Below are 12,022 nucleotides of genomic sequence, written 5' to 3'. Positions count from 1 at the left end.
GTGGAATGCAGAGTATACAACTAAATGTGGCTAAATGTAAATCGAAGAAAAATACATAAAATTTGGTAAGACCAGAAAAAAACCATTTCATGTAGGGTCTTTAAAAAATAAGATTAATTCATGCAGCACCGCATTTCAGATCCAAGAAACCAAATTAAATAATAATAAACTACTACTACTAATAAATTACTAAACAATAAATAAATGAACAACTTAAATTTGTGGTTTCCTAACTTTGTTTTCTAAGCATTCTAGCTTACATTTCTTAAGCAATCTTACCCAGAAGAGCAATGTATAAACAAAAGCAGTAAACAAGTTCCCAAGGTAGTCTAATAAAAGTATTTTTCATTTACAACTCTTATGTCCATTTAGGATGTTAGGGAATGTTATTCTAAGACCTGATCTAACATAATACTTTCCTAAATGTGGGGTGCAACTCATGAATAGTTCATAAAACCAATTTATGGTTTTAATCAGCACATTAACAAAATGAAATAAATAGAAGAGAATAATATTAGTGACTTGTACACAGTAAGAGAATATATAATGTTGTGAAACTTTTGTTTCAATAATATATTTATATATTTATATATTTATATAACAAAAACTCACAGGCACATAACTGCGTATATATACTGGACCATGGTGTAATATGTATTTCTTTTTGCAGAGGTCACAATTTTTAAAAGCTTAAAATTTACTAGAAGACCAAATTATAGTTTAGTTCTAATAAAATGCTAATATATCAGACAGAACAAAGGCCTCCTTCATGCCCAATGAGATGGTTATTTGCAAAAGATATTGCAGACACTCCCCAAAACACATTTCAGAAATATAAGGCTCAGTGGTACAATTTTTACCACTGGTATAAGTTCAGTGAAATGGTATTGTAACAAATACTAAATAGTGTTGGAGCAAAATGTCTGCATTTGCATGCTTTTCTTTGTATTATCCTGAAACTGTCAGAAAAGGCAAGCAATAAAGAGTGTTATTACATGTGTAAAATATCATTTATCCAAAACTTTCTGTAATGTCTAAAGGTCCGTGTTTGGTAAATGATGAAGGGCGTTCCCAGGGAACTGGCCTCTCCACCCTGTTGCAATGGTAAAAACATCAACATAAGTTGAGTGACATTTCTCTGAAGATAAAGTTCCTTCACTACAGAAATTTCACTTACATCTTTTCTTGATTAACAAAGTATTTTTTGTTTTAAAAAAGCCCATGATGAAAATATGTATTACTCAAGCCACACTTTCTTGCATATAAATATTCCATCCTCCCAACCAGATAAGTTCTTTGAAGAGAATAGTCATGTCTCATTTCTTGTCATCCTCTCGGTAGCACCAGTGGCATTTTACAAAGGCACAGGATTTAACAAGCAGAACTGAAATGGACCTATTTCAATTTTCCTTTTCTAAAATATAAAAGGAGTTCAGCTAGTTTTTAAAAAGTGCTGAATCTATCTGGTAGTAAAATCCACAATAAAGCTATCCCAAGCACTACTAAAACAACTGAGTAAACAAAAAGAAACCCCCTAATATATGCCAGTTGATGTTTATGTTCTTTAAAAACAAATGATTCATCAAAGGAGGGAGAATTGAAAATATTAAGGGCTTTAGCTAAAACATTTCCAAATTTGCTATTATAACCTTTCAAAAAAATATCTTTTGACTCTCAAAGTTTTCATTTTTCATTTAGAAATAGAAAGTACAGCAAACATGTGGAAACATAAGTTCAGCAAGTGTCAGTTTCTCTATGAATGTACCTATTACTCAAGCCGCCAGAACTCTGAGAGTCACCACTGATGAAAAATACTAACACTGCACATTTTTCTGAGCTACACACCATGGTGTCCTTCCTTTTGGGTGTACTGGCTCTGCTCCAGTGTGTCCCAGTTGTGTCCTTCGATGAGTTCTTCCATGGAATAAACAGTAAGTTACAAAGCACAAATTGCAAGCATATTAAAATTAAATTCATTAAAATCATACCAAGTCTATTGATATATAAATAGAAACTAATACATACAACAGTAAAATCTCCACCAATGAGGAATTGCAGTGTATTCTTACTGCTCTGATTCAACATCACCTCCTCTTCTAATTTTGGACCTCTCCTTTATAGTCTTCTTGTATTTCAGTATATAAAGCAGTGACCAAGCATTTGTAAGATGTTTTTGAAGGCAGATTGTTTTTTAAGGAAACAGATTGTTTAGATTCTAAACTCAGGGCTCTGATTTAGTCCTTCCTCCCCAAGCCTCTCATTCAGTCTTGAACTATCTTTGCTCTGTTTATTTTTATACAGAATATCTACAGCACTGATACTGTTTCTAGCACAAATACCTTTTGGCAGGCCACCTTTCAAGAAGGTAGTATGTAAAAGTTAACAGAATGATCAAAGTCCTAAGAATTCAGCATAACACCATAAAACCTTGGCCTCACATCCTCAGGTACTGCTAATGTTCATACATCAAATGCAAGGTCCCAAAGTGTTAAGGCTTTTAAATACATGGCTCATGGTAAGGCTTTAAAAATAACTCGGAGAGAAATACCAAAACCTTCAGATTATATAGCAAACCCCAATCAAATTTAGTTCAGTGTTTAGGCCATCAGAGAATAAAAACTGTCTACATATTCAGCTTAATGGAGTTAGTAAACAAATTTAAAAAGCAAATAATTGGATGAAAACTTAGAACTCCCAATTTTATCTAGTTAAAAGAAAAAATCTCAATTATATTTATTTCAAAGAATATCATTAGTGAGCTTTCAGACTTACCTCTAGGAAAGTCTAAATATTTTAAATGTGCTGGATGTATACTCTTCCAGAGTAAAGTACTAGAGTTTCCTCTAGAGTGTAAAATTTTTATTAATCTTTAAATTCACACACTGATTTTTTTAATTATTGAGAGTTTACTTCTTGTACCATAGTAGCAAATTTTCATAATTACCATAATGAAATAAAATAGTGTAAAGCTCTAGTTTTATCTTAAATTCATTTAACAATATAATTTCCATAGAAAGAAATCAACCTCATTACATTGTAGACACTCTGGGTAAACAATTCCTTTTTAATTTAATTACAGGTCTCTTTGTTTGTTTGCAGATCTGGTTTAAAGCCTCCTAAATTAGGCTGAACTTGGATGTTTTTACTGTTAGGTTAAACTACTATATAATCAAGTTTCCCAAAGACCACATACCAATTTACAAATAACCAGCTTGGTAATAACTGTGGGAAACTTTGCACTATGAACATTATAATAGAAAGCAAAGGAAAAGCCATAAATTTTTTAAGGAAGGGACAGGATTATTTTCAAAGCCTTCAGCACTTAACTTTTAACCTTTTGTTGACTACCTACCCAGTTCTTTTCAAAGCATTTAAAGAGAAAAACAAAAACAAAAACAAAAAACCTCCAGGGAGAAGCATGACAAGTACATTATTTTAAAGTCTTTCTCCTTTATTCTTCATTCATAAGCTACTGATTAGATTTCTGTAAAGGCTTATTAACAGTCTTATAAAAATCTAAACTTTTGTATTTAAGCAAACATTTATGATTCAAACACTAACTTACCAACTTACTCTAAAAAGAGAAGACTACATTCATCAATAAGAAATATAATCAGAGTAAAGGATTATTTAAGAATACAAACACATCAATAACTTATATACCAGGAACACACTGTTTATTACTGTGTATTTTAATACAAGATGGGAAGAAAACTAGACTTGGAGAAAATTAACAAATATAGACTTTAACGTGAAAGATCATTTTACTGATGAAAAATCTAGATGTTAAGTGTATATATATATATATATATATAAAATCAAAGTTCAATTAAAGGCATTGCTTTAAGGTTTAAGAAGAAATCAGTATCTTAGCACAACATGTAATCCATTAACGAGAGACTTCTCATTTATCTTCTTTTATAACAATGTATGATAAACACCTGAGACATACTACAAAATATTCATTAAGATGCTGATGCAAGATAATTTCTGTAAACATGACAAGCAGAGAATTTTTCAAATCAGTAGCTCAGTTTTCCCATGTAATGAAACTACAGTCACCCAAGCCTCAAACCTATTTCAAATTTAATAAATTGTCATTTTAAAAAATATGAAAGTAGAAAAAATATGAAACTTAGAACCAAAAAGATGTGATTCCCTAAAATCAATCATAATTTTCCAAAATCAAAGGTCCTTTTATAGAAAAAGAATAAATACATATATTAATAGGTGAGAATATTTATGATTCTATAATTGATTTACTTATAGCAACAATTTGGCAGAAAGCATCACTTTCTGATCAAAGAACTTTGCCAGTATTTTCTATTTTTTTTAAAAAGGCGAAGGAATGTATGAACACTATCAGATTCTTTAGGCAACGATGCTGCAGAAAACTCGTGCACACAAGCTTTGCTCTTGTGGTGTAAACAACTTAAAATACCAACCCTGTGACTGCCAAGACTTCGAGTGGACAGTGCATCCTCAACTCCCTGATAAAATAAAAACAAACATAGTATGAATTTGTGAGTGACTACATGAAATTAATTAGGGGCATGTTTATAGGTTATTACAAACCAAGTAAGGACGATGATGACTGGCCCGGTGGGAATACCTGGCCCTTTCTGAATCTTCCTGGGAAAGGAGAAAGTACAAGGAGAGTTAATCACTGAACAGAGGGTTGTCCATCAGAACAACTAGGCAAAGAACAGTCAGTTAAGAACACAGCAGCCCTCTCCTTACACCAGGCAGGGGTAGACAATCCAGCTTCAAAAGCTGAGTTGGGAGCAGCCACATACTTCAGTTGGAAAGAAATTGGAAATAATCTTTGCAATGTTTATGCAATGCACAAGTGTACATATGCCTGACCAGTTGTAGAATGTAATCTATATATGACCAAGAGAGCTCAATAAACCAAGATAAAAATAAGCAAGTATACTTAACAAACAGAAAACTGAGTTCAGCATTAAAAGCAGCGTTCTATCTATTTTTATTGTGAATGTTAGTTTATGTAAAGCAGGATGAAATGTTTATTACACATGTAGTTTAAGGAGATAGTGTATTGCTTTCAAAGGATTTGGATTATAATTCTGTACTCAATGCAAAGAATTTCTTTTATCTTTCACTACTCTAACTGGAAAAGAAAAGGACAACCAAACAAAACATCCCTAGATTGTGTGTCGTTACTATGAAAAATGACTTACAATTAGAGGAAACTGGATAAATATTTTAGAGTTGGTAAAGTTATCTCAAGAGTTATGCCTTATGAAAACTGTAAAAAAAAAACTCACCACAGTCTAACAGTTGACTGAATTAAATGCAATTCTAAACTTTTCCACATTGACTCATTAGCAATGGAGTGTTAAGTCCTAGGTCCTGGGAAATCAAAAGACTAGGCCCTAGAATCTAATTAACAAACAATAAGAGCTTTCGTTTGTCCAAAGCGTTAAGGTAATTTTCATTGACTAAGAATCTGCACACAACTGTCCAACTGGGTTCACAGCTAATCAACATTGTCTTTTACAAAATAAATCAACACTTCAATACCCAAGTCAACACAGCAGGTAGAACAAATAGACGTGGGTATGCTTACCATTTATTTAAAATACAAAACAGTCATTCAGCTGAAACACCACAATTTTATGCCTTATTTTGGTCATGGTCTTTGAGTGTAATTCCAAAAACCCCTGGGTGTCATCTGTGTGTACACTGATGCAGTTGATCAATTTGTTCAGATGTCTGTTTACTGGTACTAATATGACTCAATACTTCAGTACCAACAGGGTGCTCTGATCATTAGGAACTCATCACTGATTTATGTTTTTGCTATGTAATAGACACGAGTAATCTGCAAGAAGCCATGCAAATTTCTTCTTTTTCTTTCACTAGCAGGTGATACACCACCAAAGTCCTGGGAACCCATGCGCTAGCTCACCAGGGTAGGTGCAGTTTATTAAATGGTGACCAGTTCTAGGCTAGATAGTTTGGTTAAAGAGTCCTGTGCTACACAGGAGGGTTAATTCTACATGACCCTATCCAGCATTATTTGGGGTGTTGGGTGGCATGCATGCTTTAATGTTTAATGTTTCCTTTTCTTCTATCTTTTCTTTTCATTCCACCTACTATGTAAGAGCACTTTTTAAAAACCTACCTCTACATCTTTTTAAAACCTACCCATTACAGATGCAGCAGACAGATGAATTCATATTTATTTTAAATTATGCCTATTATAAAAATAATTCTAAACAAAAATACCTTACTATTAATATACCTGTACATTTAAACAGCTTTCCTTTTTGGCCCCATTTGAAAAAATGGCCTAAAACGACTTCAGAAGACCACAGAAGAAAATGTAAATTGGAACTGAGGAAATATAGTTTACTTCACAGTCATAAACTACATCTTAAAACAGCACTGTCCAACAGACATTTCTGTGACAGTGGAAATGTTCTGTCCATGCTGTCTAAATGGTAGCCACTAGCCACATGTGGCTATTAAGCAATCTGAAATGCTAGAAGTACAGCTGAGGAAATAAATTTTTAATTTTTATCAATTTAAATCAAATCTAATTACCCACTCATGGCTGACACTACTGTGCAAACAGTAAGGCAAGCTCAGAGCACATTTTTATTATACAAAAAAAGATGTAAACACATTTAGCAAAGAACTCAGGAATGAATTCCAGTTGGAGATCCAATCGTTGAAGAGCACAATGGAGGGTATTAAAAGCAGACTGGATATGGTGGAGATGATAAATGAAATAGAAACTAGTGAAGAGGAATACAAAGAACCTGAGGCACAGAGAGAAAAAAGGATCTCTAAGAATGAAAGAATATTGAGAGAACTGTGTGACCAATCCAAATGGAACAATATTCGCATTAAAGGGGTACCAGAAGAAGAGAGAGAGAAAGGGATAGAAAGTGTCTTTGAGGAAGTAATTGCTGAAAATTTCCCCAATCTGGGGAAGGAGATAGTCTCTCAGGCCATGGAGATCCACAAATCTCCCAACACAAGGGACCCAAGGAGGACAACACGAAGACATGTAGTAATTAAAATGACAAAGATTAAGGATAAGGACAGACTGTTAAAAGCAGCCAGAGGGAGAAATATGATCACATACAAAGGAAAGCCCATCAGACTTCTCAGCAGAAACCTTACAGACTAGAAGGGAGTGGCATGATATATTTAATGCAATGAAGCTGAAGGGCCTGGAACCAAGATTACTTTATCTGGCAAGATTATCATTTAAATTTGAAGGAGGGATTAAACAATTTCCAGATAAGCAAAAGCTGAGAGAATTTACCTCCCACAAACCATCTCTACAGTCTATTTTGGAGGGACTGCTACAGACAGAAGTGTCCCTAAGGTTTAACAGCTGTCACCAGAGAAAATAAAACCACTGCAAAGAAAGTAGAACAGCTAATTACAAAGCAAATGCAAAATTACATTAACTATCCCCAAAGTCAATCAAGGGATAGACAAAGAGTACAAAATATGATACCAAATATATAAAGAATGGAGGAGGAAGAAAAAGGAGGAGAAAAAGAAAGAACCGTTAAACTGTGTTTGTATTAGCATATTAAGTGAGTTAAGTTAGAGTCCTTTATAGTAAGGAAGCTATCCTTGAACCTTTGGTAACCACGAATCTAAAGTCTGCAATGGCAATAAGTACATACCTACCAATAATCACCCTAAATGTAAATGGACTGAATGCACCAATCAAAAGACATAGTGTCACTGAATGGATAAAAAAACAAGACCCATCTATATGCTGCCTACAAGAGACTCACTTTAAACCCAAAGATATACACAGACTAAAAGTGAAGGCATGGAAAAAGATATTTCATGCAACTGATAGAGAGAAAAAAACAGGAGTTGTAGTACTTGTATCAGACAAAATAGACTACAAAACAAACAAAGCCACAAGAGACAAAGAAGGACATTACATAATGATAACAGGGTCAATCCAACAAGAAGATATAACCATTATAAATATCTATGCTCCCAACACAGGAGCACCTACATATGTGATACAAATACTAACTGAATTAAAAGGGGAAATAGAATGCAATGCATTCATTCTAGGAGACTTCAACACTCCACTCACTACAAAGGACAGATCAACCAAACAGAAAATAAGTAAGGACACAGAGGCAACAAACAACACATTAGAACAGATGGACCTAACAGACATCTACACAACTCTACACCCAAAAGCAGCAGGATACACATTCTTCTCAAGTGCACATGGAACACTTTCAATAATAGATCATATACTAGGCCACAAAAAGAGCCTCAGTAAATAAAAAAAGATTGAAATTGTACCATCCAGTTTCTCAGACCACAAAGGTATGAAACTAGAAATAAACTACGCAAAGAAAATGAAAAATCCCACAAACACATGGAGGCTTCATAACATGGTCCTAAATAACCAATGGATCAATGACCAAATAAAAACAGATATCAAGCAATATATGGAGAAAAATGACAACAATAATTCAACACCGCAAATCTGTGGGACGCAGCCAAGGCCGTGCTAAGAGGAAAGTAGCAATCCAGGTGTACCTCAGGAAAGAAGAACAATCCCATATAAGCAGTCTAAACTCACCATTAATGAAACTAGGAAAGGAAGAACAAATGAAGCCCAAAGTCAGTAGAAGGAGGGACATAATAAAGATTAGAGCATAAATAAATAAAATCGAGAAGAATAAAACAATAGAAAGAATCAATGAAAGCAAGAGCTGGTTCTTCGAGAAAATAAAAAAATAGATAAACCCCTAGCCAGACTTATCAAGAAAAAAAGAGAGTCTGCACACATAAACAGAATCAGAAATGAGAAAGGAAAAATCACTACGGACACCACAGAAATACAAAGAATTATTAGAGAATATTATGAAAAGTTATATGCTAACAAACTGGACAACCTAGAAGAAATGGACAACTTTCTATAAAAATACAACCTTCCAAGGCTGATCAAGGAAGAAACAGAAAATCTGAACAGACCAATTACTAGCAACGAAACTGAACTGGTAATTAAAAAACTACCTAAGAACAAAACTCCTGTACCAGATGGCTTCACCGCTGAATTTCATCAAACATTTAGTGAAGACCTAATACACATCTTACTTAAAGTTTTCCAAAGAGTAGAAGAAGAGGGAATACTTCCAAACTCATTCTATGAGGCCAGCATCACTCTAATACCAAAACCAGGCAAACACACCACAAAAAAAGAAAATTACAGACCAATATCCCTGAGGAACATAGATAGAAAAATACTCAACAAAATATTAGCAAACCGAATTCAAAAATACATCAAAAAGATCACCCATCATGATCAAGTAGGATTCATGCCAGGGATGCAAGGATGGCACAACATTCGAAAATCCATCAACATCATCCACCACATTAACAAAAAGAAGGACAGAACCCACATGATCATATCCATAGATGCTGAAAAAGCATCTGACAACATTCAACATCCATTCATGATAAAAACTCTCAACAAAATGGGTATAGAGGGCAAGTACCTCAACGTGATAAAGGCCATATATGATAAACCCACAGCCAACATCATACTGAACAGCAAGAAGCTGAAAGCTTTTCCTTTAATTTTGGGAACAAGACAGAGATGCCCACTTACCCCACTTCTATTCAACATAGTACTGGAGGTCCTAGCCACGGCAATCAGACAAAACAAAGAAATACAAGCCATTCAGATTGGCAAGGAAGAAGTTAAACTGTCCCTGTTTGCAGATGACATGATATTGTACATAAAAAACCCTAAAGAATCCACTCCAAAACTACTAGATCTAATATCTGAAATCAGAAAAGTTGCAGGATACAAAACTAATACACAGAAATCTGTGGCATTCCTATACACTAACAAAGAACTAGCAGAGAGAGAAATCAGGAAAACAATTCCATTCACAGTTGCATCAAAAAGAATAAAATACCTAGGAATAAACCTAACCAAGGAAGTGAAAGACCTATACCCTGAAAACTACAAGACAAGACACTCTTAAGAGAAATTCAAAAATATACCAATAAATGGAAATTCATCCCATCCTCATGGATAGGAAGAATTAATATTGTCAAAATGGCCATCCTGCCTAAAGCAATCTATAGATTCAATGCAATTCCTATAAAAATACCAATAGCATTCTTCAACAAACTAGAGAAAATTGTTCTAAAATTCATATGGAACCACAAAGACCTCGAACAGCCAACGCAATTCTGAAAAGGAAGAATAAAGCTGGTGGCATTACGTTCCCCAACTTCAAGCTCTACCACAAAGCCACAGTAATCAAGACAATTTGGTACTGACACAAGAACAGACCCATAGACCAATGGAACAGACTAGAGAGCCCAGATATAAACCCAAGCATATATGGTCAATTAATGTACGATATAGGAGCTATGGACATATAGTGGGAAAATGACAGCCTCTTCAACAGCTGGTGTTGGCAAAACTGGACAGCTACATGCAAGAGAATGAAAACTGGATTATTGCTTAACCCCATAAAAAAGTAAACTCAAAATGGATTTAAGTCATGAATGTAAGTCATGAAACTCTTAGAAGACAACATAGGCAAACAACTCCTGAATATAAGCATGAGCAACTTCTTCCTGAACACATCTCCTTGAGCAAGGAAAGCAAAAGCAAAAAATAACTCATGGGACTACATCAAACTAAAAAGTTTCTGTACGGCAAAGGACACCATCAATAGAACAAAAAGGCATCCTACAGTATGGGAGAATATATTTGTAAATGACATATCTGACAAGGGGTTAACATCCAAAATATATAAAGAACTTACACGCCTTAACACACAGAAAGCAAATAACCTGACTAACAAATGGACAGAGGATATGAAGAGACAGTTCTCCACAGAAGAAATTCAGATGGCCGATACATGAAAAGATGCTCCACATCACTAATCATCAGGCAAATGTAAATTAAAACCACAATGAGATATCACCTCACACCAGTAAGGATGGCCAGTATCGAAAAGACTAAGAACAACAAATGCTGGTGAGGATGCGGAGAAAGGGGAACCCTCCTACACTGCTGGTGGGAATGTAAGCTAGTTCAACCATTATGGAAAGCAATATGGAGGTTCCTCAAAAAACTAAAAATAGAAATACCATTTGACCTGGGAATCCCACTCCTTGAAATTTACCCAAAGAATAAACTTCTCATATTCAAAAAGACATACGCACCCCTATGTTTATTGCAGCACTTTTTACAATAGCCAAGATACGGAAGCAACCTAAGTGCCCATCAGTAGATGAATGGATAAAAAAGAGGTGGTACATATACACAACGGAATACTATTCAGCCATAAGAAAGAAACAAATCCTACCATTTGCAACAACATGGATGGAGCTGGAGGACATTATGCTGTGAAATAAGCCAGGCGGAGAAAAGACAAATGCCAAATGATTTCCTTCATTTGCGGAGTATAACAATGAAGCAAAACTGAAGGAACAAAATAGCAGCAGACTCAAAGAGACTCCAAGAAGGGACTAGTGGTTACCAAAGGGGAGGGATATGGGAGGGCGGGTGGGGAGGGAGGAAGAAGGGGATTGAGGGGTATTATGTTTAGTACACATGGTGTGTGGGATCACCGAGAGAACAGTGTAGCACAGAGAAGGCACATAGTGGATCTGTGGCATCTTACTACATTGATGGACAGTGACTGCATTGGGGTATGGGTGGGGACTTGATAGTATGGGTAAATGTAGTAACCACATTGTTTTTTTTCATGCGAAACCTTCATAAGAGTGTATATCAATCATACCTTAATTTAAAAAAAACAAATATTAAAAAAAAAGAAAAGAAAAACAGAACAAAAAAAAAAAGCACAACCCCTTGAATACGATTGCCATCTTCTTTGTCAACAAATAATATTCAAATAGAGGCTTGAGCCATTCCTTCAGTTTTGAATTAGGAAATTCAGAAACTGCATTTACTCTTTCAGGTCACCAACATGCTACTGATTGAGATATCCCCATAAAAACAGCA

General features: G+C 34.8%; 1 protein-coding gene across 35 annotated transcripts in view; it reads right to left on the bottom strand.

The window, feature by feature from the left end:
* The window catches only part of LRRFIP2 (LRR binding FLII interacting protein 2), a 140,217-nt gene that overhangs the window by 62,250 nt on the left and 65,945 nt on the right, over window positions 1–12,022 (bottom strand). For 21 of the 35 annotated variants that reach the window (XM_036921583.2, XM_036921589.2, XM_036921586.2 and 18 more), the window contains 3 exons: window positions 4,576–4,632; window positions 4,446–4,490; window positions 1,846–1,914 (listed from right to left, as the gene is read on the bottom strand). The exons of 5 other annotated variants lie outside the window; for them this stretch is intronic. In XM_036921583.2, the coding sequence (XP_036777478.2) occupies window positions 1,846–1,914; window positions 4,446–4,490; window positions 4,576–4,632 (171 nt within the window). The remainder of the gene's footprint in view (window positions 1–1,845; window positions 1,915–4,445; window positions 4,491–4,575; window positions 4,633–12,022) is intronic. 9 more of the 35 variants (XM_057492592.1, XM_057492595.1, XM_036921593.2 and 6 more) reach the window with 3 other exon arrangements.

This window comes from Manis pentadactyla, chromosome 14 (assembly GCF_030020395.1).
Source record: "Manis pentadactyla isolate mManPen7 chromosome 14, mManPen7.hap1, whole genome shotgun sequence".
Classification (NCBI taxonomy): Eukaryota; Metazoa; Chordata; class Mammalia; order Pholidota; family Manidae; genus Manis; species Manis pentadactyla.
Note: the sequence above shows the minus strand (reverse complement) of the source record. Positions and strands in the feature narration are given on the sequence as shown.